The 25,881-nt window shown below is 47.5% G+C and overlaps 1 protein-coding gene across 4 annotated transcripts in view; it reads left to right on the plus strand.

Annotated features, from left to right (window-relative positions):
* The window catches only part of LOC308474615 (uncharacterized protein), a 79,213-nt gene extending 58,046 nt beyond the window's left edge, over nt 1-21,167 (plus strand). For 3 of the 4 annotated variants that reach the window (XM_081001145.1, XM_081001146.1, XM_081001144.1), the window contains 2 exons: nt 14,673-15,415; nt 20,535-21,167. In XM_081001145.1, the coding sequence (XP_080857271.1) occupies nt 14,673-15,415; nt 20,535-20,576 (785 nt within the window). In that variant the 3' untranslated portion in view covers nt 20,577-21,167. The remainder of the gene's footprint in view (nt 1-14,672; nt 15,416-20,534) is intronic. The other variant, XM_081001147.1, reaches the window with a different exon arrangement.
* The last annotated feature ends 4,714 nt before the right edge of the window (nt 21,168-25,881 follow it).

Raw genomic sequence — 25,881 nt, forward strand, 5'->3', positions numbered from 1 at the left:
TACTGTTTGTGGGGGGACAGGAGGTGGGCGGGTGTGGAGGACTCCCTGGTCCTGAATGGGGTAACTGTGCCTCTGAAGGACCAGGTGCGCAGCCTGGGAGTCATTCTGGACTCACAGCTGTCCATGGAGGCGCAGGTCAATTCTGTGTCCAGGGCAGCTGTTTATCAGCTCCATCTGCAACACAGGCTGAGACCCTTCCTGCCCGCAGGCTGTCTCGCCAGAGTGGAGCATGCTCTAGTTATCTGCAATGCGCTCTACGTGGGGCTACCTTTGAAGGTGACCCGGAAACTGCAATTAAGCCAGAATGTGGCAGCTAGACTGGTGACTGGGAGTGGCTGCCGAAACCATACAACACCGGTCTTGAAAGACCTACATTGGCTCCCAGTACGTTTCCGAGCACAATTCAAAGTGTTGGTGTTGACCTTTAAAGCCCTAAACGGCCTCGGTCCAGTATATCTGAAGGAGCGTCTCCATCCCCATCGTTCTGCCCAGACATTGAAGTCCAGCACAGAGGACCTTCTGGCGGTTCCCTCCCTGTGATAAGCAAAGCTACAGGGAACCAGGCAGAGGGCCTTCTCGATGGTGGCACCTGCCCTGTGGAACGCCCTCCCACCAGATGTCAAAGAGGTAAACAACTACCTGAGATTTAGAAGGCATCCGAAGGCAGCCCTGTTCAGGGAAGTGGCCAGCCATAGTTTAACTACATATGTCAGGGGTGTCCAAACTTTTTTCAAAGAGGGCCAGGTTTGATGAAGTGAACATGTGTGAGAGCTGACCAAAGAGTTGTTGACCTTATTTAGGATTGAAGTTGTTGATGTTTTGGCATTTTACCCCAAAGTTGTTGAGCTTTTCTTAGGATAGAAGTTGTTGAGCTTTTTGAAGGATTTCCCCCCCAGAAAATAAACTGCTGCAGGGTCCACATTAAACCAACTGGCAGGCCGGATTAGGCCCCCAAGCCTGACTTTGCACATGCCTAAATGTGGTTCTTCCACTCCCACATGTTGCCGCCGAATCTCCTGTTGGCATTGCTCATGGCCACACGTTACCTCCTGGTGATGTCATAAGCCTTGCAAAGTGGTTTCCTGAGCCTGACTACTATGGTGGCGGGTGTGTGTGTGTGTGGCAGAAAGCGGCTGGCAAGCGTGGCTCCCTCTTCTCTAGCCATGGGCGAGTCAGAAACCTGTCCCATGGGAGTCAAGAAATCAGGGAGGTGTGTGCAATCAGTTCCTGGGAGGCGATGAGAGATAAGATAGCGAGAGGGAACATCAAAACAACATCTCCTGGCAGCTGAGGAAGGCAGGTGGATCCTGGCTGGGAGCTTATTCAATTCTGACACATTTATTGATTGGTTTTATTCCACCAGCCCATCAGTCAATCGGTCAACTGACTTTTTAATGAGTGTCTCAAGGCAGTTTGCAGACACGCCATAAAAACAGTTAATATAGTTTTCGAAACCATGCAAAAATAGCAAACCGAAGAAAGGTTTTTTTAAGCAATGCAGGATGAATATATAAGGCTAGAGACCTTTCCACCCAAGCTTGTCTCCAAAAAAATAATAATAATAAAAAAATGCCTTCAGTTGTTTGCAAAAAAGGACAGATTGTGGGCACCCATTGTTTCTCACCAGGGATGGTTTTCCACAGAGTAGGGGCAACCACACAGAAAGCCCTGCTCAGAGTTGCTGTGGAGCAGGAGTCTGATATTTTAGGGACCGGCCGGCGGGGGAGGGGCACTCTCCTTCAGAACACTTCCCATGAACTCAATGGAACATTTAATAATTGGGGGAAATAATAAGGGGTCGTATTTCGATGAGGATGGTATTGTGCAGACACTGTACAAAACTTGGAAGGCAGAGCAGGGCCGAGTCCACAGTAAACTGCCATGTGGAAGTACAGCCATACCTTGGTTGTCAAACGCCTTGGTACTCATCCGTTTTGGCTCCCAAATGCCGCAAACCTGGAAGTGAGTGTTCTGGTTTGCGAACGTTCTTCTGAGGCTTCCAGCCGAGTGCAGAAAGCTCCTGCAGCCAATTGGAAGCCGTGTCTTGGTTTTCGAACATTTTCGGAAGTCGAACGGACTTCCAGAACAGATTCTGTTCGACAACCAAGGTACAACTGTATCTTACACATTACAGTGGTGCCCCGCAAGACGAATGCCTCGCAAGACGGAAAACCCGCTAGACGAAAGGGTTTTCCGTTTTTGAGTTGCTTCGCAGGACGAATTTCCCTATGGGCTTGCTTCGCAAGACGAAAATGTCTTGCGAGTCTTGAGATTTTTTTTTCGCTCCCCCCCCCTTTATCTAAGCCGCTAAGCCTTTAATAGCCTTTTAGCAGCTAATCCGCTAAGCCGATAAGCCTTTAATAGCCGCTAAATCGCTAATAGCGCTAATCCGTTAAGCCGCTAATAGGGTTGCTTCGCAAGACGAAAAAACCGCTAGACGAAGACACTCGCGGAACGGATTAATTTCGTCTTGCGAGGCACCACTGTATTTGGAAGTGAGTCCTACTGATTTAATGGAACGGCCGCCTGAACGACATCACTTCCCATTCCCAGACATTTTAATTCCTCCCTGAACCTGCTGCTTAGGTGCAGCTGCCATATTCCCCCCTCTGTAGTTAAAGGCCATCTCTGCCAGCAGAACCTAATTCAGGGCATGTTATAGATTGGGATGTTGGGTAATGACGACTCTGTGAAGTTCCACAGCTGGCCCACGTTTACAACGAAGCCTTCAATCCACCCCTGTAATCATAGAGCTGGAATGGGACCTCATGGTTCATCTTCTCCAACCCCTGCAATGCAGGAATCTCAGCTAAAGCATCCCTGACAGACGGCCACCCAACCTCTGCTTAAAAACCTCCAAGGAAGGAGAGTCCATCACTTTCTGCGGGAGGCCATTCCACTGGTGGGCGGAAAATTCTTCTGAATGTTTAGTCGGAATCTACTTTCTTGCCATTTGAACCCATCGGATTGGGTCCTCCACACCAGAGCAGCAGAAAGCTGGCTTGCTTCACCTCCCATGGGACAGCCCTTTGGTTATTTGATGGTGGCTCTTGTCCCGCTTCTCAGGCCACTCTGCAGGATCCAAGTAATAATAATAATAACAATAATAATTTATTATTTGTACCCCGCCCATCTGGCTGGATTTCCCCAGCCACTCTGGGCGGCTTCCAACAAAGATTAAAAATACATTAAAATGTCACACATTATAAACTTCCCTGAAGTCCTCTAAATGTTAGGTAGTTGTTTATCTCTTTGACATCTGGTGGGAGGGCATTCCACAGGGAGGTCACCACCACCGAGAAGGCCCTCTGCCTGGTTCTCTGTAACTTGGCTTCTCGCAAAGAGGCAACTGCCAGAAGGCCCTCGGAGCTGGACCTCAGTGTCCTGGCAGAACGATGGGGGTGGAGACGCTCCTTCAGGGATACTGGACCGAGGCTGTTTAGGACTTTAAAGGTCAGCACCAACACTTTGAATTGTGCTCGGAAACGTACTGGGAGCCAGTGTAGGTCTTTCAGGACCAGTGTCATATGGTCTCGGCAGCCAGTCACCAGTCCAGCTGCCGCATTCTGGATTAGTTGTAGTTTCCGGTTCACCTTTAAAGGTAGCCCCACGTAGAGCGCATTGCAATAGTCCAAGCGGGAGATAACCAGAGCATGCACTACTCTGGCGAGACACTCCGTGGCAGATAGGGTCTCAGCCTGCGTACCAGGTGGAGCTGGGAGACGCCTGCCCTGGACACAGAATTGACCTGTGTCTCCATGGACAGCGGTGAGTCCAAAATGACCCCCAGGCTGCACACCTGGTCCATCAGGGGCACAGTTACCCCATTCAGGACCAGGGAGTCCTCCACACCCACCCGCCTCCTGTCGCCCCAAAACTGTACTTCTGTCTTGTCAGGATTCAGCCTCAATCTGTTAGCCGCCATCCATCCTCCAGCCGCCTCCAGGCACTCACACAGGACCTTCACCACCTTCACTGGTTCTGATTTAAAGAGAGGTAGAGCTGGGTATCATCTGCATACTGATGAACACCCAGCCCAAACCCCCTGATGATCTCTCCCAGCGGCTTCATGTAGATGTTAAAAAGCATGGGGGAGAGGACGGAACCCTGTGGCTCTGGGGCAATGGTCAGGCAAGCACACTGCTCCCCCTCCCCAAGTTAACAGCCCTTTTGTGCGTGAATCTGAGCGCTGCAGTGGGCTTTCCCCTGTTGGAGGGTCTCTCCGGCATAAGTCCCGAGATGCCTCTGCCTGCCGTGAGCGTAAGGCGATTGGAATCTATTTAACGTGGATTATCTGCCAGATGGGGATGGTGGCTTTAAGGGGACATCTGGGTGATTCCGGCTAGGCTGGGGCCAGGGGCGAGATGGCGGCAGCCTGCCCCAACCTGGTGCCCTCCACATGTTCTGGACAGTTGTGCTGGCAGGGGGGCGGTGATGGGAGCCGTAGCCCCACGCATCAGGAGGGCGTCTGGTTGGGGAAGACTGGGCTATGCATTGGGAAGAGATTTCCCCGGAACAGGAAAGGGGCTTTACTTTCACCTCTCCACCCCCCACTCCCAGCCCAGCTTTCAGACCTTTTTGATCTTTATCCCTGAGTTCACAGAGAGCAAAGAGAACAATCCCTTTAACTCCCCGCAGGCAGCCGTTTTTAATTCTCGGGGCAGAAAGCTTGAGGCACAGACCGCATTGTAGGTGGAGGGTGGCAGGGCAGAGTTTCATTTGGATTTTGTTTCAGACACATCAGAGACCCTCTAGTGTGGTTGTTGTTGTTTAGTCGTGTCCGACTCTTCATGACCCCCTGGACCAGAGCACGCCAGGCACTCCTGTCTTCCACTGCCTCCCGCAGTTTGGTCAAACTCATGCTGGTAGCTTTGAGAACACTGTCCCACCATCTTGTCCTCTGTCGTCCCATTCTCCTTGTTGCCCTCCATCTTTCCCAACATCAGGGTCTTTTCCAGGGAGTCTTCTCTTCTCCTGAGGTAGCCAAAGTATTGAAGCCTCAGCTTCAGGATCTGTCCTTCCAGTGAGCACTCAGGGCTGATTTCCTTCAGAATGGAGAGGTTTGATCTTCTTGCAGTCCATGGGACTCTCCAGAGTCTCCTCCAGCACCACAATTCATAAGCATCCATTCTTCGGCGACCAGCCTTCTTTATGGTCCAGCTCTCACTTCCATACTTCACTACTGGGAAAACCATGGCTTTAACTATACAGACCTTTGTCGGCAAGGTGATGTCTCTGCTTTTTAAGATGCTGTCTAGGTTTGTCATTGCTTTTCTCCCAAGAAGGTAGTGTGGTTAGCCGTACTTATAGAATGGTAGAGTTAGAAGGGACCCTGACAATCATTTAGTCCAGGCACGTCCAACTCCAAAGAGACTGCAATCTACTCACAGTATAAAAAGACCAGCTGTGATCTACCCATTGTCGTTGCCAGGAGTTGTTCAGCTTTTTTTAGGGGAAGGTTGGCCAAAGGCGATCACTAAACTTCATCCCGCGATCTACCTGGGACACCCCCACATTCTAATGGTAGATCACGATCTACCTGTTGGACATGCCTGATTCTAGTCAATGGGTAGGCAAACTAAGGCCCGGGGGCTGGATGCGGCCCAATCACCTTCTAAATCTGGCATGTGGATGGTCCAGGAATCAGCGTGTTTTTACATGAGTAGAATGTGTCCTTTTATTTAAAATGCATCTCTGGATTATTTGTGGGGCATAGGAATTTGTTCATCCCCCCCAAAAAAATATAGTCCGGCCCCCCACAAGGTCTGAGGGACAGTGGACCGGCCCCCTGCTGATCTAGTCCAACCCAGTGCCTCATCTAGTCCAGCATCCTGTTCTCACAGTGGCCAATGAGGTGCCCATGTGAAACCCGCAAGCAGGATTCGAACCCAAGGCCAACTCTCTCCTCCTGTAGTTTCCAACAACTGCTATTCAGAAGCCTTGCTGCTTCCAGCTGTGGAGGCAGAGCTTTCCCATCGTGGCCAGTAGCCATCGTTAGCCCTCTCCTCCTCCATGAATTTGTCCAATCCTCTTTTAAAGCCATCCCAGCTGGTGGCCCACACTGTCTCCTGTGGCAGTGAGTTCCACAGTTTAACTACCTGCTGCGTGAATAAGGACTTTCTTTTATCTGTCCTGAATCTTCCAGCCTTCAACTTTGTTGGGTATCTATGAGTTCCAGTGTTATGGCAGAAGGAGAAAAACTGTTCTCTCCCTTCTCTCTCCATGCCACACACAATTTTGCAAACTCGTCCCTCACTCGCCTTTTTCCTAAATAATGATGATGATGATGATGATGATGATTTATTTCTACCCCACCCATCTGGCTAGGTTTCCTCAGCCACTCTGGGCAGCTTTCAACAGAACATTAAAAACAGAATAAAACATCAAACTTTAAAAAACTCCTCTAAACAGGGCTGCCTTCAGATGTCTTCTAAATGTCAGATAGTTATTTATCTCCTTGACATCTGATGGGAGGACGTTCCACAGGGTGGGCACCACCACTGAGAAGGCCCTCTGCCTGGTTCCCTGTAACCTCACTTCTTGTAGGGAGGGAACCGCCAGAAGACCCTCAGTGCTGGACGATAGGGGTGGAGATGCTGCTTCAGGTATACTAAATGTGCCTTCTGTCCACCTAAAAGGTAAAGGGACCCCTGACCATTAGGTCCAGTCATGGACAACTCTGGGATTGCGGCGCTCATCTCGCTTTATTGGCCGAGGGAGCCAGCGTACAGCTTCCGGGTCATGTGGCCAGCATGACTTAGCCGCTTCTGGTGAACCAGAGCAGTGCACGGAAACGCTATTTACCTTCCTGCCAGAGTGGTACCTATTTATCTACTTGCACTTTGATGTGTTTTCGAACTGCTAGGTTGGCAGGAGCTGGGACCGAGCAACGGGAGCTCACCCCATCATGGGGATTCAAACTGCCAACCTTTGATCGGCAAGTCCTAGGCTCTGTGGTTTAACCCACAGCGCCACCCGCGTCCACCTAGCCCGGTATTTTCCACATTGTTTGGCCGCAGCTCTTACAGAGGTCTTGCCCAGCCTTGCCTAGAGATGCTGGGGACTTGAACTTGGGACGTTCTGCGTGCGAAACACCCACCCCTTCGCCTACCCAGCTGCAGGAGCCTAACACGGCTGTTCTGGTAGAAACAGTTAACGCTCCGCTCCAGCGCTGACCACATTTCTTCTTTTGCTTGCTCCTGCTTCCCCCAGAGACAGGGGAATCTTCCAGCAGTAATTCCACACCAAACTGCTGTTGGCTAAGTGCGAGGCTGGAGCTGTGGGGGAAGACATATTCCAGCCAGAGGGAGCGCACCCCCCTTGCACCGTGGACGAATCTCCTGAGCAGGCAGAGAGTGGGCAGGGGAGACTTATTGGCTCCTGAGCCTGGGGGGTTCTGGGGGTGCCCTCCTGTGGGACGCAGGCATGGGACGTTTGTGTGCTTGTGTGGCTCCCGGCACCCGGAGAGCCAAGCTTGATGAGTCATTGCGGTTTGCTGGAGAGCAGCTCTTAGCTGAGAAAGAGCCGGGGCATTTGGAGAGTTGAGAAGACAGCGCTGAGTTGTGGGCAGCCGGCCCTGGATACAGCTGGGCGTGTGTTGCTGTGTGTTGACATGGCCTCCCTGCCCTGGCTGCAGAGCAAAAACAAAAATCCGAGAGCAGTGGACGCTTAACACTTTAACCCTGGGGAAAGAGAACCACAAAAGCCCTTTGCAAGGACAGTTGCGCCATTATTATTATTTTTTGAAAAGTTTTTATTGTTAAAATAATTCAACATTAATACACACATATTGCGAATATACAAGCATACAAACATACATTTCATACAATCCTTAAAAATATTCAAACATAGCTACATTCAGTCCCACAGATAATTCCTTTTCCTATCACCATCCACCACCCCTCACACCACCTTTGTGTTAGATTTCCAATCTACTCAATTGCAATTTCTTTCCACTTCTATTACTTTCTTTCACACACCTTTAACCTAATTTCATGCTTCTTTTTCTATTACACATTGTTATCCATCTTATTTAGTATTTCAGTATTTAAAACGGAACTTGTTTATTCTAATAGGAGTTCTGATTTTTCAATATGGTTTTGCAAGTATCCTTTAAACACCTTCCAATCCCTGTCTATCTTCTCTTTTGAGATCCTTCCAATTTCTCCCATTGTTTGTTAATTGCATTTGCAGAAGCATAAAATCAGAGTTGGAAGGGACCTCAGAGGTCATCCAGCCCAGCCCGCTGCAATGCACAAATCTCAACTATAGCGTCAATGACAGATGGCCATCCAACTTCTGTTTAAAGTGCACTGTTGACTAGCTCAGGGTTTCCCAAACCTAGGTCTCTAGCTGTTTTTGGACTACAATTCCCATCATCCCTGACCACCGGTCCTGCTAGCTAGGGATGATGGGAGTTGTAGTCCAACAACACCTGGAAACCCAAGTTTTGGGAAACTCGGGACTAGCTCTTACAGTGGAGAGTCCTGCTTGAAACAGTTAAGGGCTGCTGCCAGCCAGGGCAGGAAGTACTAAGTTATATAGAGCAATGGTCTCAGGATAAACAGCTTCCTATGTTCCTAGGTCCAGTTCCACTGCTTTTGGAATTTGTGCAGCACTGAATCTCTGCCTGAGGCGCTCCGAACCCACCTGCAATGTGCTCTTTGCAGGAGCAAAAGCAGGAAGGAAGCAGAAACATTTTCTTCCAGTTGGTCTTACTGCTGGGAACCTGTCGCCATTTGGGGGCTAGGGATTCACTGATATGTCCAGAAAATTCAGGCCGCACAATCCTAGTTTGTTTTGAGCTCTGCCGCAACAAACTCCGCGTTCCCCAGGAGATCAGACTTTTGGCGAAAAGGAAAGTGATAAGGCACTTGCTTTGACCCGAAGTCATGAAACTTGCTCACAAACAAACCAGAAGGGGCGTGCGTTCAATAGCCAGGCAACTAATCTCCCTGCCAACAAATCAGGGTGAATGCTCAATAAGCAGGCTGTTTGGCAGTGCCCTGTGGCAGAACAGTGGAGCCAGAACAACAAGTGTTTGCGGAAGTCAGTGTGAAACAGAAAAACCCCCTTCTCTGCATGGAAACCTCAGGATCCTTGCTCCTTCCTTCCTTCCGTCCTAAACAGGACATCCCTGTTCTGTTTATGTTGTGAACAGGCTTGGTTAGGAGTCAGGCATCCCTTTTTGGTTCCTCTTTTAAAAAACTATTATTAGGGATAGTATCAAATCAGCGCTAGTGAACGAGCCTCCAGTTAGATAGCAGGGGATTCCCTTCCCTTTTTCTGTGTGTAAAGGTAAAGGGACTCCTGACCATTAGGTCCAGTCATGACCGACTCTGGGGTTGCGGCGCTCATCTCGCTTTATTGGCCGAGGGAGCCGGCGTACAGCTTCCGGGTCATGTGGCCAACATGACTAAGCTGCTTCTGGTGAACCAGAGCAGCGCACGGAAATGCCGTTTACCTTCCCGCCAGAGTGGTACCTATTCATCTACTTGCACTTTGAGGTGCTTCCGAACTGCTAGGTTGGCAGGAGCAGGGACCAGCAACGGGAGCTCACCCCGTAGCGGGGATTAGAACAGCTGACCTTCTGATCGGCAAGTCCTAGGCTCTGTGGTTTAGCCCACAGCGCCACCCATGTCCCAGTTTCTGCGTGTACTTGGGCCATATTTAGGATTGATGAGGCCCTAAGCTCCTGAAGGTAATGGGGCCCTTGATCTGTCCAGCTGTCCTTTGTCAACAACAAATTGTCGCTGCTTTTTGTGTTGAATATATGCTGCATGGTAATTTATGGACCTAATAGGTCCATATACAACACAAAACACTGTTGCTGTATGTAGGTTTTATTTTATTGGTTTTTTTGTTATATTTTTGAAATGTACATCCAGGTTTCTTTCCCTTTAGTTTTTTGGGGGGTCCCCAAGAGAGTGTGGCCCTCAGCTGTATATCTTGTTTAGCTTATACATAAATCTGGCACTGGTGTGTACATACACAAACGCACCACAAGACTAGAGCCTACCCAGATATTTAGAAAGTTGATGCAAGTTTTCAGTTTCTTGCTGTTTTAACTCTTCGGAAGACTTACGTTACTGTTGCTAACTTTTCTTATTGGTTTTTTTGTTTTATCTTCTTCGCAAACCGCTTTGAGGTTTTGTTTTTTTTAGCAGCCAAGTGGCGTATAAATCTTATGGAATAAATAGAGCCAAACCATTTGAGCCCCACAGGGCTTCCATCTCTAGGAGCCTCCCTGGGCAGAGCATTCCACAGGTGGGGGGCCACTGCAGAGAAGGCCCCGTTCTCGTGTTGCCACTTCCTGGACCTCTCACGGTGGAGGGACGCAAAGAAGGCCTGACATGATGATTGCAGGGTCCAGGTCAATTCATGTGGTTGGTTCATTATTATGGCAATTAGTTGCATTTGCATCCCATCTTTTCCTCCAAAGGAGCTCAAGGTGGCCCCACAACAACCCTGAAAGGTAGGCTGAGAGAGGCAGTGTCACCATCCCAAGGTCACCCAACGAGCTTCATCACCAAGCCAGGATTTGAACCCTGACTTCCCAGGCCCTGCTCCAACGCTGCAACCACGCTGCCGCACTGACACGTGTGATGTGGGAGCCAGTTGTATGATTTGAAGCAGCCACAGGGCTCTCTGAATCAGAGCAGCGCCAAGGGGAGGATGAAGAGGTCAACCCTTCCACCCGCCCCCACCTTGCAAAACTGGTGTTCGCTCCGTGGGGGGTGGGGTAGGGTGGGGAGGGAAATGCAGACAACAGCCTCTAAAGCCTCTCTGGTCCTAGGCCAAGCCACTAGACTGCGCTCGGTTATTTCATCTTCCGCAGAGCGAACCTGCCGGGCGAGTTCTCTCTGCCAGACCCAGCAATTGACAGCTTCTGCAGACAGTGTTGAAACCTGTTCCGTGGCTTTAAACGCTTAACCAAAGGAACAAACTTATTACAAGCGTCGGCGCTCGGCCAAACGATTGCTGAGGTGTTGCGGGGAACAGATTCGCTGCAAAAACAGGAGAGGAAAGGAAAGCCTGGATTCTGCTCTCGCTCTCTCTCACACACACGTGTGTTTGTGTGTGTCTTGTGAAGTGTGCAAATTCCCTGGCAGGGAAACAAACGGGTGGCCTGCTTGAGCCTAGGTGGGGCCCTTCGTCGGAGATACTTGCCGAACCAGTGTTTGCTTTGCAGAAAACCCGAACTGTAACCGCAGGATCAAAGGCTTTGGCGCTGTTCGTGGTAATGGGAAGGAGCCATGTCAAGGCTTTGCAAAAATGCCCGCTTAATCCTCTATCCGCCCAGCTACTCCTCAGTCATGGACCCTAACTCAGAGGTAGAGCAGGTGCTTTTCATGCAGAAGGTCTCAGCTTCCATTGCTGGAATCGCCAGGTAAGGCTGGCAAATGTCCCCTGCCTGAAATCTTAAAGAGCTTCTGCCAGCCTGTGTGGACAATACTGAGCTAGATGGGCTCAATGGTGTGACTCAATATAAGGCAGCTATGTTCATGGAGATCTAGAATATGGGGTGTTTTAAGGTGCACAGTAGGACACGGGTGGCGCTGTGGGTTAAACCACAGAGCCTAGGACTTGCCGATCAGAAGGTCGGCTGTTCGAATCCCCGCGACGGGGTGAGCTCCTGTTGCTCGGTCCCTGCTCCTGCCAACCTAGCAGTTCGAAAGCACATCAAAGTGCAAGTAGATAAATAGGTACCACTCTGGCGGGAAGGTAAACGGCGTTTCCGTGCGCTGCTCTGATTCGCCAGAAGCGGCTTAGTCATGCTGGCCACATGGCCTGGAAGCTGTATGCCGGCTCCCTTGGCCAATAAAGAGAGATGAGCGCCGCAACCCCAGAGTCAGCCACTACTGGACCTAATGGTCAGGGGTCCCTTTACCTTACTAAGGTGCACAGCGGGAATCAGGGATGCATAATAATAATAATGATGATGATGATGATGATGATGGTGATGATGATGTATACCCTGCCCATCTGGCTGGGTTTCCCCAGCCCTTCTGGGCGGCTTCCAGCAAAATATTAAAATACGATAATTCATCAAATATTGAAAGCTTCCCCAAACAGGGCTGCCTTCAGAAACATTAGTTTAGTTCTTTCTTTACATTTTCTGCCTGAGTTGTGCTTCAAACTTCCGTGCAAGTGAGGAACGGGAAACTAGTAAGCAACTTCAATATCATCCTTCAGGGTTCACTTCCCCCCACCCAATTGCCACTTAAAATATATTTATTTGCTCAGGCCTATGGCACAGAGGTGCAGTGGAGTTTTTTAGCCATTAATTTCTTGAAGAGGCCTCTTATCCATCCTACAGGGGGTTGCAAGTGGTTGTGTGTGGGTGTGTGAATCTGTCAAGTTAAGTTCCTCTCCGTTTCTCACTTTTCCAACCTTAAACTCGGTTCTCTACAGTTCCACATCACTTGTGCATTTCCATTCTTGCTAAAATGTCCATGTGAAAATTCATCGGTATTTTAGTGCAAACCTCTCCTCATATACAGTACAGCTTTGTTTGCAAATTTGCCTCTATTTTTTTTTTTTTGCAAAGCATTTTCCCGTAAAATAATGTATTTTTTGCTTGTTCTTTTCACCAATACATGTGCTTTTTTTCATGCACGCTTTCCCTTGGTTTTGTATCCATTCATATATTGCAAAATTTGGAGAAGCCTGCGTTTCGGTTGGAGTATTGATCTGGAAAGTGCGGATGAAGTAGATTTGCCTTTAAATGCGAACCAAGTCAAATTTCTTCCCATCCCTAGTTACAACCGTATAACCACAAGACCTTCAAATCCAATAAAACGATTTATAAGCAAACCAAAGAATGTACCATCAGACAACAAGGCTGGCCCCAACGGGGAGGAGAGGGGAATCACACAATTTTTAACTGTCCAAAAGCCAGTACATCTTCGGCAAAGGGTGGAAACTGTATAATGAGGATGGCTGATGCAACTCTATGGAGAGGAAGTTCCACATTTTGGAAGCTGCTACGGTTTAAATAGTTTTAACAGTCCAAGCCTGCTGCATTGTGCTTGCCGTCTTAAGGCTGACTGTATTATTTACTTGTTATTATTTGCCTTGGGAGCCTCCTTGAAGAGGGGTAGGATACCAGAATAATAATATTCATGACAATAACAACAATTAATATCATCATCCCTTCCCTCAACGTATCCTTCAATATTTGGGTTCCTGGAATCTTTTTTTTTAAAAAGTTTTTTTAATTAACAATTTCAACATATCAAAACATATCATATTTATTATTTCCTTCCCTCAGCTCCTCTCTCTGATTTTTCAACACATATAATTCTCTGCATACTGTGAAATTATATAAATCCTTATATTATCTATCTGCTATGTTGACAAATCAATAAATTTGTGTACGTTTATTCGAAACCTGCCAAGGAGTCGAATTCATTTTGTTGTCTTTTTAAGTAAATTGTAAAAAGTTCCCGTTCTTCTTTCAAGTCACAGTTGTCCTTATCTTGCAGTTTATATGTCAGTTTAGCCAATTTGGCATAGTTCATCAATTTCTCGTGCCACTTTTCCTTTGTCAGGGTTTCCTCATTCTTCCATCCTTGTGCTATCAAGACTCTTGCTGCTGCTGCTGCTGCTGCTGTTGTTTAGTCATTTAGCCGTGTCCGCCTGGACCAGAGCACGCCTGGCACTTCTGTCTTCCACTGCCTCCCGCAGTTTGGCCAAACTCAAGCTGGTAGCTTCGAGAACACTGTCCCACCATCTTGTCCTCTGTCGTCCCCTTCTCCTTGTGCCCTCCATCTTTCCCAACATCAGGGTCTTTCCCAGGGAGTCTTCTCTTCTCATGAGGTGGCCAAAGTCTTGGAGCCTCAGCTTCAGGATCTGTCCTTCCAGTGAGCACTCAGGGCTGATTTCCTTAAGAATGGAGAGGTTTGATCTTCTTGCAGTCCATGGGACTCTCAAGAGTCTCCTCCAGCACCAGAATTCAAAAGCATCAATTCTTCGGCAATCAGCCTTCTTGATGGTCCTGCTCTCACTTCCATACATCTCTACTGGAAAAACCAAAGCTTTAACTATACGGACCTTTGTTGGCAAGGTGATGTCTCTGCTTTTTAAGATGCTGTCTAGGTTTGTCATTGCTTTTCTCCCAAGAAGCAGGCGTCTTTTAATTTCGTGGCTGCTGTCACCATCTGCAGTGATCATGGAGCCCAAGAAAGTAAAATCTCTCACTGCCTCCATTTCTTCCCCTTCTATTTGCCAGGAAGTGATGGGCGCTGTTGTAGCATACATGAATAAATTCTTTATTTTCCTTGGCGGGCCTTGTCCTACAATCCCTTACAGAAATGCTTCTGTTTTTTCTAAGAAATGTCATTTTAAACATTTTCTTCGATTCATTATATATCATTTCCCAAATTTTTTAAAATTGGGTTCGTGGAATCAGTGGCGGAGCAACATGCTGCAGCTCCCGGAGGGGGGAACAGGTGGGGGTGTGGCTGGCACGCGTCCTGGGGGTGTGGTGCGTCGCCCGGGGGTGTGGTGTGTGGCGTAGCACAGCGCAGGAGCGCAGCACGCATCCTGGGAAGCGGCCGTGATGGCACCCTTTCCCCAAATGGCACCCGGTGCGGTGCGCTCACTCGCCCCCCCCAACTGGAACAAAGAAAGCCAACTGACGATGTATTAATGCATCTCATTATCTGCAGGTAGTCATCAGGCGGAGAGGCAAACGAATGGTTTCGCTGCAGACTTCGAGCGCAGAAACGCCAGCTCCCCAAAAGAAATGCGGGCAAACCACCCAAACCACCAAACTCTGGAGAAGACCGGAAAGTCGGATCCGCACCACCTGGGAGCCTCGGGACCATCAGGAGCTTCGTGCGCGAAAGCAACTTCCCCGAGCTCGTTGCAGTTCAGGAAACTCCCGATGACCCCGAAGGAGGCCCGTGTATCTGAAGCGCAACCCCTGAATGGGAACATCGACAACCAAGTTTACGAAAGCATCGAGGATGGAGAAAGGGCATTATATACCAGGGACCGGTTGGAAAGAAGGCAGGGCTCTGACTTGACAATCATTAGCAGCACAGGTTGTGGCGCAACCCCAGGGGACCCGCTTGCAGGATCCGCCGAATCGCGCAGGAGGGACACGAGGACTATAGGGTCCAGTGGGGTGCCAATGCAGCCACCTACAGCCTTTCAGGGCAGCCAGTCCCTGGGCCAGGTGCCGGGCCCGACACCCGAGGGAGCGGCCCCCATCCAGACCAGCTATGACATGGAGAAAAGGCTGAGTGCCATGTATGCCAAAGTGTGCAAGAGGCCCAAGCCAGCGCAGAAGTGGCAGCCAGCAAAACACCGCCAGGCCCCCAAACAGGAAGAGGAAGAGCCGCCCCCCATCCCAGAGAAGCACTTTGAGAACATCTACGAGACCTTGAGCCTCGATGCGGAGATGCAGGTAGGCTGCCTTGTGGGATCAGGCCCCGTTACACCCAAGGGGGCACCTTCAAGGGTCTCTTGCATGTGTGAATAGGTCATCGCAGGTAATATGGCTGCACACATCATCCATAGGTCATATTCAATGTACTGGTATGTTGTTGTTGTTGTTGTTGTTGTTATTTATTTATTTATTTATTTATTTATTTATTTATTTATTTATACCCTTCCCATCATTAGCCCTCTCCTCCTCCATGAATTTGTCCAATCCTCTTTTAAAGCCATCACAGCTGGTGGCCCGCACTGTCTCCTGTGGCATTGAGTTCCACAGTTTAACTACCTGCTGTGTGAATAAGGACTTTCTTTTATCTGTCCTGAATCTTCCAGCCTTCAATCTTGTTGGATAGCTATGAGTTCCAGTGTTATGGCAGAAGGAGAAAAACTGTTCTCTCCCTTCTCTCTCCATGCCAAACACAGTTTTGCAAACTTGCCTTTTCCCTAAATAATAATGGTGATGATGATAATTTCTTTCTACCCTGCCCATCTGGCTAGGTTTCCTCAGCCACTCTGGGCGGCTCCCAACAGAATATTAAAAACACAATAAAACATCAAACATTAAAAACTTCCCTAAACAGGGCTGCCTTCAGATGTCTCCTAAAAGTCAGTTAGTTGTTTATTTCCTTGACATCTGATGGGAGGGCGTTCCACAGGGCGGGCGCCACCACCGAGAAGGCCCTCTGCAGTGTATTTGTTCTGCTGGCATTATATTATGTTTTCTTTTTATTTATATGCCGCCTTTCGGCCAATAAGGACGCCTCAAGGCAATTCACAAGCAATACAGGCACCAATGCAAAATGAGACGATAAAAACCAAACGAAATCTTCGCGTTTCGAAAGTATTCGAATAAATCCATTGGAACATCCATGCTGATGTTTAAGAGTGCTGCTCTAAAATGTGATTTTTAAAATTGTTTAGTCTTTTATTTGTGGTGTTCTTAGGATGGTAAGAAACCACTTGGAGACTGCATATGTGGATCAGGGAATCTGATCCCGCTCACGGTGTCAGCCAAGAAGTAGATAAACAAGAAGAGTTCTTACCAAGTAATAATAATAATAATAATAATAATAAATAATAATAATAATTTCTTATTTATAAACCACCCATCTGGCTGAACTTCTCCAGTACTTTATTCCATATTCACAGAGAAAGACGAAGGAATGCCGTCTCTCGGATAATGGCACCCTCTCCGTCTCTCCTATTCTACGTCATCCCTGCGCTGACTGATCTGTGCCTTCTGCCTCTGAGCTTTCTGTTCTCCTACTTTCAATGCCCGCCAAGTTCTGGGAGAAGAGGGGTCTGGATTGCTTTCCAAAGACACTGAGTCTGCCAGCTTCTTCCTCCTCCTGCCCCTCTCCCAATATTTCCCAGCTTCTCCCCTCTGCAGCCTCTGAGCTTTGACCTTCTGCAAACCGCCGTTCTAAATCTATACCGTCTCCCCTCCTCAGTCCAGTCCCTGACAATATAAAGGAATATACAGACCACCTAAATAAATAAAACAAATAAGGGCGCTTGTCGTGGGATAATGCCCCTGAACTCATTTCAACCTCTGATTTGATTGATACTCTGTGCGTGATTCAGAGGCTGAGAAAGCCTTGCCACCTTCCGCTGCAGTGAAGGAGCTCCTGACTCATCTGTCTTTCATCTTGGAATTAAATGATTACGGAAACAGTATGGATTGTTATCACTGCAGGGCAGAGCTCACGGATTCATAGAAAACAGCAAATAATGGGTAGTCTTACTTATTTGGCGAATCTTTTTTTAATGCCCTGCCCTTTTTCTTTATGAAATGAATGTAGATTAAAAGTGGCTTAGGAAAAATAGTGAACTATTTCTAATGCAATTATAAAAACAACAACAAGTTATAACAAGTTAGGATAAAAACCCTTTAGGCAGCTGAAATGATTTCCGTTCCTATGGGCGGCTTGCCCCAGGCACCCGATTGGCATCCTCCGCTGCTGACCAAGAGTAGTAATAATAATATAATAATAATTTATTATTTATTACCTGCCCATCTGGCTGAGTTTCCCCAGCCACTCTGGGCGGCTCCCAATCAAGTGTTAAAAACAATACAGCAATAAATATTAAAAACTTCCCTAAACAGGGCTGCCGTCAGATGTCTTTTAATGATAAGATAGCTGCTTATTTCCTTCACATCTGAAGGGAGGGCGTTCCACAGGGCGGGCGCCACCACTGAGAAGTCCCTCTGTCTGGTTCCCTGTAACCTGACTTCGCGCAATGAGGGAACCACCAGAAGGCCCTCGGTGCTGGATCTCAGTGTCCGGGCTGGACGATGGGGGTAGAGACGCTCCTTCAGGTATACAGGACTGAGGCCATTTAGGGCTTTAAAGGTCAGCACCAACACTTTGAATTGTGCTCGGAAACGTACTGGGAGCCAATGTAGGTCTTTCAGGACCAGTGTTATGTGGTTCCGGCGGCCGCTCCCAGTCACCAGTCTAGCTGCTGCATTCTGGATTAATTGCAGTTTCCGGGTCACCTTCAAAGGTAGTGTGCAATCCACACTAGATTTCATCTTGCTTGAGCTGGTAGCACCCCTCCCAGGGCACACATAGCATGGGGTATGAAATATACTCAGAGTTGGGAGTGGATTTCATGCTCTTTATTCATCTCATAGTGGTGAGGAGGAATGGAAGTTCCCCCAGAATGTCTGCTTTATATACATTATTTACACAATGGGCCCCATGTGATTGGCTAATTCTGGGATTCACCTGTAGGCCAATCAGGTTGCGGATTCACTTCCACCTGGAGCTGGATTGGGTGGCTCCTGTGGACCAATCAGACTGCTGCATTCTGGACCCTATTGTTCTAGGACCAATCAGACTGCTGCCTTTTGGATCCTATTCAACTCAGTACATAACAGGGTGCAACCCTGTATCACCTCCGTTGATAACGCCATGCCATGTCACATGACACTGCAAACAGAAATGGGGGTGGGAGTTTGATGTTCACGAGGAGGGATGGAGGAGAAAGTTCGCACGGTAAGTTCGCACGGTTTGTATCTCAACGAGAACAGACCAAATTTGCACTTCCTGAAACAATATGCAGACGATACGTTTTGGCAACTCGTAAGATATCATAGAGTAGTAGAGTTCTAAGGGGTCCCCAGGTTCATCTAGTCCAACCCCCTGCAATGCAGGAATCTCAACCAAATATTATAACCAAATTTTGCATGGTGGTTCCTGAGACCAAGGAGCAGATTCCTTCTGGGTTTGGATACAACTGAGCACCATTTGGAATCAAGACATTGGACTGAGCTGTATAGAACTGCATTGGTTTTAACAAAATGTAAAATACTGGAAATGTAAGGTATCGGTCCAGTATACCTGAAGGAGCGTCTCCACCCACATCGTTCTGCCCGGATGCTGAGGTCCAGCTCTGAGGGCCTTCTGGCATCTTTAGCTGTGAGAAGCCAAGTTACAGGGAACCAGGCAGAGGGCCTTCTCGGTGGTGGCACCCGCCCTGTGGAACACCTTCCCACCAGATGTCAAAGAGAACAACAGCTACCAAACTTTTAGAAGACATCTGAAGGCAGCCCTGCTTAGGGAAGCTTTTAATGTTTAATAGACTATTGTATTTTAATATTCTGTTGGGAGCCTCCCAGAGTGGGGATATATTATATAATAATATAATAATATATTATTATTATTATTATTATTATTATTATTATTATTATTATATTGGCAGCAAATGTTTTCATTATCATTCCTGAGATCAAACGCCAGGTTTTCCAAAAAGGCTGAACATTTCAAAACTACATGGATTTCAACCACGGATTTCAAAAATATACTGATTTGGGGAGGGGCGGTTCTTAGAATTCCTGAGCAACGCTGGGCACTCTCCACTACTATTTTGATAATCATTATCATCATTATTAACTACCTGCCCGTCATCCTAAGGTCCCAGGGTAGGTTACAGCATTAAAACACAGCATTAAAAACAGTTTCAAACAACTAACGAGCGTAAAAAGAAGGCGGATCCTAAAAACATACACTTCAAGTGTCAAAAGAGGAATGTCTCCATCATAAGCGGCATAAGGAAGGTGCCAGACACAACTTCCGCAGCTTGGGGCCACCACAGAAAAGGCCCTCTGCCAGGAGGCCCTGCTCTGAGTCTCTGAAGAATTACTAAGAGGGCGCCATCTCAGCAGGCAGAAAGGGTCTGTAGGGGAGAGGTGGTCTTTCAGATACATGCATGTTCATTTGGAAGGAATGACATACCGTATTTTTCGCTCCATAAGACACACTTTTTTCCTCCTAAAAAGTAAGGGGAAATGTCTGTGCGTCTTATGGAGCGAATGCGTGGTCCCTGGAGCCGAATTGCCCAGGGGCAAAAAGCAGATCATGCTCTCTTTTTTTGAAAGAGGGAAGGGAGTGTTGAAAGGAAGCCGCTGATCATTTGCCGATGGGGAGAGAGATAAGGGATGCTAGCAATAAAGGAGGCTGCCTGGGAGGGGGGAGGTAAAGACAGCAAACTTGCAATGAGAGGAGACAGGAAGACTAAATCAATGAGGAGAAAAATTAAAAGAAAAGGAGGAGCGAAAAACTGCTCCAGCTAAGGAAAAGACACTAAGGCAAACAAGAGGGAAGGGAGTGTTGAAAGGAAGCAGCTGATCGGTGGGATCAGGAGCGAGATAAGGGACGCTAGTGATAAAGGAGGCTGCCTGGGAGGGGAGAGGTAAAAGCCCATGGATCCTCAGGATTTTTGCATTGGGTCACCCCAAATTCACCATCAGATCACATAGCATGTCCATGGCTACAGCCTGCACCAAAGAAATAACGCACCCACTGTTTCGTGGGGCCGCAGTGGTGCAAAAACGTGGTTACAAAGCACGGATCCACATGGATTCTCGGGATTTTTGCATTGGGTCACCCCAAACTCACTGTCAAATCACATGTCTGTGGCCATAGCATAAACCACAAAAATCATACATCCATTGTTTTGTTCAGAATTTTTTCTTTTCTTGTTTTCCTCCTCTAAAAACGAGGTGTGTCTTATGGAGCGAAAAATACGGTAAACCCTCAGGCTTTGCTTTCCTCTTTCCCCTTCTTTCTCTCTTTCCACAGGGAGGCGAGACACCGGGTGCCATCGCGCCAGCGGAGGTATGAACCGAGGTCGGGGTGACGGAAGAGCAGAGGCAAGACTCTGGAAAAGACTGGAGACACACATGCCCCCCAGAGCTGTCAAGGCTCCTTCCAGGCCCCTCGGACGGAGGGCAGGTGGAAAGGATTTTGGGACCCAGAAAGCATTTCAGGAGTTGGGTTCTCCTCTGCCCCAGGAGACATTTTCCACGGGACCTGAAGGGTGGAGGGCTTTGGATGGTGGTGGTGTTCTGTCGTAGGGTGCAGGGGTTGTGGTGGTCCGTGGGTCTTCCAAGAGTCGCACAGGAGCTTGTTGTCACGTGGAACAATAGACTCGGGTGCAAAACAAGCACAGCTGCATCCTTTTTATTTATACCCTGTGTTTTCCACAAGCGTGTCGGTGATTGCAATTGTTTATAATAAAGCTTTTTAATATTGCTAGAGCACAACACTAAATATAATAATAATGCAATGATTAAAAGTTAACTCTACATTTATTTATTATTTATTTCATAAAATTTATGCACCGCCTGATTGTAAAAACAAGCAAACAAAAAAACCTCAAAGCAGTTTACGAAGAGAATAAACCAATAAAATTATCAGCTGGAAACCACAGAAGGAACTCTTTTTAAAAAGAAGGGTTTTATCCGGGGGCTTTCCGTTTCCAGACTTTTATGTTAAGTTGCATGAAGAAGCGCTAAGAGAGTTGCTGTGCCTACTTGGCAAAAGGTATGTTTGTTCCAGTCTTGGCCGCGAGCTCCCTGGATGGTCTCAGGGAATTCGCTTTCCCAGCCTCAGTGCTCATCTGCAAAATGGGCACAACAGAAGCCTGTTGCATGGAGCTTTCCTGAGGATGTGCGAACCAACATGTGTGGCTTGAATTCAAAGGGGCTTTTGCGCAAGGACTCCCCAGTCCATGGATGCCCCAGTTTCTTTAAAATATATATATATAAATAAATACCACATTTGCAAATATTTGGTAAGTTATTCACCGATAATCTTATTGAGCTGCCTGAAGCTTGTGCATTGAGATGAGAGGTGTGTTACTACTCTTTAACATTTTGGATTGCAAACTTGTCCTTTAGTCATTTTTTTTAAAAAAAAGATTATTCATGCTGTTTTCAGCAGCCAGACGCACTCTAGGAAGAAAATACGAATGCATATGCACCCAACGCGTGACCCTGCCCCCAACATGGGAATATCAATGAGGCCATTGTCTTCTGCCCCAGTTCCCTTCTCCCCTCCACCCCAAAGACTTTCCCTCAGCGCTGCTCTATCTGCCTTGTAAAACGACAAAGGGACGTTATGTTGAGGCACTGCTGGAACTGGAAACAATGGCAGGCCATTCAGAATTCGGGATCTGGGGCAGCCCAGATGTTGTGGTCCTTGCTTGGCGGAGAGTACTGGCAGTTCCTGAGCAAGGAATGTAAGGACATAAGAAAAAGCCGATGGATCAGCCCTGGTCAGAGTCGTGGTCCAGAATATCTGGAGGGCACTGGGATGGAGAAGCCAGTTTTATTGTGACTTGCAAATGCAGCTGTGGTGTCTGGATATTGCCTAGAATAAGGGGCGCCTTTGCTCACAGTTCGGCAGCTGCTCATAAAATTGTAGAGTTGGAAGGGACCCTGTGGGGTCATCCAGTCCAACCCCCTGCAATGCAGAAATATGCAGCTGTCTCATACGGGGATCGAACCTGCAACCTTGGCGTTATCAGGACCTCTTCTTTGGCGATCACTCGTAGCCGAATAAGATTGTGTTCCATAAACACGGTTTTAACAATGAGTCCGTAAGTGACTGTGGAGACCAGTTCTGGACCCACACGTCCTTCCACAGTGGGGACATAGGTTTGCGGGCAGGAGTTGATCCCGGTGTGGATTTGCCAAGTGTCCCTTCCTCTTAGCACGTTTCTCCCTTGCGTCCTGAGTTCGAGTGTCTTCAAAGCCCATGACACCTTTGGTAAAGGCTGTTCTCCAACTGGAGCGCTCGCAGGCCAGTGTTTCCCAGTTGTCAGTGTTTATACTACATTTTTAAAGATTTGCCTTGAGAGCATCTTTAAAACTCTTTTGTTGGCCACCAGCATTGCGCTTTCCATTTTTAAGTTCGGAATAGAGTAGTTGCTTTGGAAGACGATCATCAGGCATCCGCACAACATGACCAGTCCAACGAAGTTGGTGTTGAAGAATCATTGCTTCAACACTGGTGATCTTTGCTTCTTCCTGTACACTGATATTAGTTCGCCTAATATCAGGCAAACTATCAGGATCACATTCTAATCAACAAAGAGAGACGTTCAGAGCTTTGCCATCCTGCCTAGTAGCCATCGCTAGCCCTCTCCTCCTCCATGAATTTGTCTAATCCTCTTTTAAAGCCAACTGAGCTGGTGGCCGTCACCAGGGGAGTAGGAAAGGGGGGAGGTCCGCCCAAAGTGCCATCATGGAGGGGGGTGACAAATTATCAAGGAACTATTACTGCCCTAAGGGACGTGGGTGGCGCTGTGAGTTAAACCACAGAGCCTAGGACTTGCCAATCAGAAGGTCGGCAGTTCGAATCCCCGCGACGGGGTGAGCTCCCATTGCTCGGTCCCTGCTCCTGCCAACCTAGCAGTTCGAAAGCACGCAGTGCAAGTAGATAAATAGGTACCGCTCCGGCGGGAAGGTAAACAGCATTTCTGTGCGCTGCTCTGGTTCGCCAGAAGTGGCTTAGTCATGCTGGCCACATGACCAGGAAGCTGTACACCGGCTCCCTCGGCCAATAAAGTGAGATGAGCGCCGCAACCCCAGAGTCAGCCACGACTGGACCTAATGGTCAGGGGTCCCTTTACCCTTTACCTTTATTACTGCTCTACTAGGGTGGTTCATAAAAATCATTTAAAAAAAAAATGCCTGCTCCAAAGGTCCTACCTTACTACACTAGGGATTATACAGCTACATAAGAAAATTCCATGCACATCAGTTAATATCTTGACCCTCCTCCACGAAAATAGCTGTTTACTTGGCCGTTTTCCTATGTCATGAAGGCTGAAATTTCAACAAAGTCCGTGCCTTTGCTAGACTCTTTTCGGGCACCTGCTAAAAGCATTCTTCTTTAGGCAAGCATACCTAGATGCTTAGGAAGTTGAAGTAATTTTAATCTTAATATTGTAGCTTTTGTATGTTTTAAAGCCAGGTTGTTATTTTTTCTTGATTTCGCTGCTGTGGTGTGTTTTTTGTTTTGGTAAACCTCTTTGCAGGTTTTTTTTTTTAATAAAAAAAATTTATTAAATAAATAAACAACAAATATAAATAAAATAACACAACCCACCCTGTAGATTTAAGTATCTGTCCATAGTCGCCTACTTTGTTATCAGAGGCTCAGAATCCAGACACCTTTGTAAGAAAATATGAAATAACGTAAAACCATTTTTGCAGGCAAATAATAATAATAATAATAATAATAAATTGGGGGGGGGTGACAAGAAATGTTCCGCACCGAGTACCACCTGACCTTCCTACACCTCTGGCCGTCACTGCCTCTTGTGGCAGTGAGTTCCGCAGTATGTGTGCTGCATGACGAAGGGCTTTCTTTAATCTGTCCTGAATCTTCAGCGCCAGTGTAATTCTGCAAGTTCTAGTGTTACGAGGGAGCATAAGGAAATTTGGAGGAAAACCGCAGAAGTCTGCAGAAGCACAAGACGTCTTTTTGAGGGGGAATTCGCCCTCTTCTGAAAAAGAGCCCGGTGGGGACTGAATATCATTATCATTATCATTTTTAATTTGTATACCACCTTTCTATCTTACAATACTCAAGGCGGTTTACAAGCTGAAGAAACAAAAAATGTACATTTTATAACAATCTAATGCAATACAAAAATATGACTTTAAAATAGGCAACCTCCATCAAAAAAGTAACATTCAACAATCATTAGAATAGTATAAAATAATAATATCAACATATAAAAGTTAAACAGAAATCCACTCAACAGTTACAATAATATCTAAACCACAATCAATAAAACAACAGCAAGCCACAGTACATAATACAATACACATTGAGAAGCAGAGGGTGGAGCAAGGCAGGTGGAAGGAGGCCTTGCCTGCTGGAGTCTCTCCCTCATATGCTATGTGGGCCCAGAATGCAGGGTGCTGAGGGGGGGGCGGCGGGTGGAAATGGAATGGAGTATCCTGGGATCAGGCAAAGCTGGCTGGCTGGCACCCTGAACCATAGCTGTCAACTTACAGATTTGAAAATAAGGGACCAGCAGCCAAAATAAGGGGTTTTAGTCAACCAGCAGCCAAACGAAGCCTCAAGCGGTGGTTCCCACAGCGCAGCAACCCGGCAAAGGGGATGCAGAAAGGAAAACCACCATCACCTCTCCGCTGGGAAGCGCTGAGCAAAGGCGAGTCCCCAGGCAACGCGGCCGATTTAATCGGCACAAGGCATGCAAGCTCCACCCCCAGTCGTTCTTAGACTCCTTATTGGGTGAGCAATGCAGCCAAGCAACACAGTTGGAGCCTCCCTCCTCCCTGGCCGGCAGGGAGGGAGGGAGAGGAGCTGCTTTCTTTGAAACCCGGGAAATTTAAGGGACATTATCAATAAGGGACAGCAGCGGGACACGGCGCTGGAATAAAGGACTGTCCCGCCAAATAAGGGACGCTTGACAGCTATGCCCTGAGCAGGACCACTCAACAAGGCAACCTTCTCTTTCTTGTTTTTCTGTTGCATTTTATAGTGTTTTACTGATACATCTAGGAAATGTTGCTTGCAAGGTGGGTCAGAAATCTAACAGTTGGAGTAATGGTAGTAGAAATAAATGTCATGAAATAAAATTATTATTATTATTATTTGCATGCATACCCCATGTTTCTTCCAAGGAGTTCAGAGGGGCAGGCATAGTTCTCATCCTCCTCTCTTCACAACAACCTTGGGAGGTAGGTTTAGCTGAAGGCAGTGACTGGCCAAGCTCACCCAAGGAGCTTCATGGCTGAACGGGAATTCGAACCCTGTTCTGCCAAGTCACAGTCCAACACTCTAACCACGAGGCCACAGGGGGAGACTCTTCGAAGACAGTTTACTACTCTAAATACAAGGAATGATAGGTAAAATCTGTAAGAGAAAGATTGCAAACAAGAAGCAGACAACCCAACTTATTCAAAAGATGTGGAGTAAGGAAGAACAAGTTAGCGAATCAATGGTTGAAAGGAGAATGGAATGAAAGGAATAGATGAGATTAAAGTAAGCAAATTTAGAGAGCTGGAATTAAAATTCTTTCTAAAATGGTACAGAACTCTGGCCCAGTTTGCTAATATGGTAGCAGGATTGAATTCTAACTGTTGGCACTGTAAGCAAGCCAAGG

Source organism: Podarcis pityusensis (assembly GCF_964106645.2).
Source record: "Podarcis pityusensis genome assembly, chromosome: 3".
In the NCBI taxonomy this organism is placed as follows: Eukaryota; Metazoa; Chordata; class Lepidosauria; order Squamata; family Lacertidae; genus Podarcis; species Podarcis pityusensis.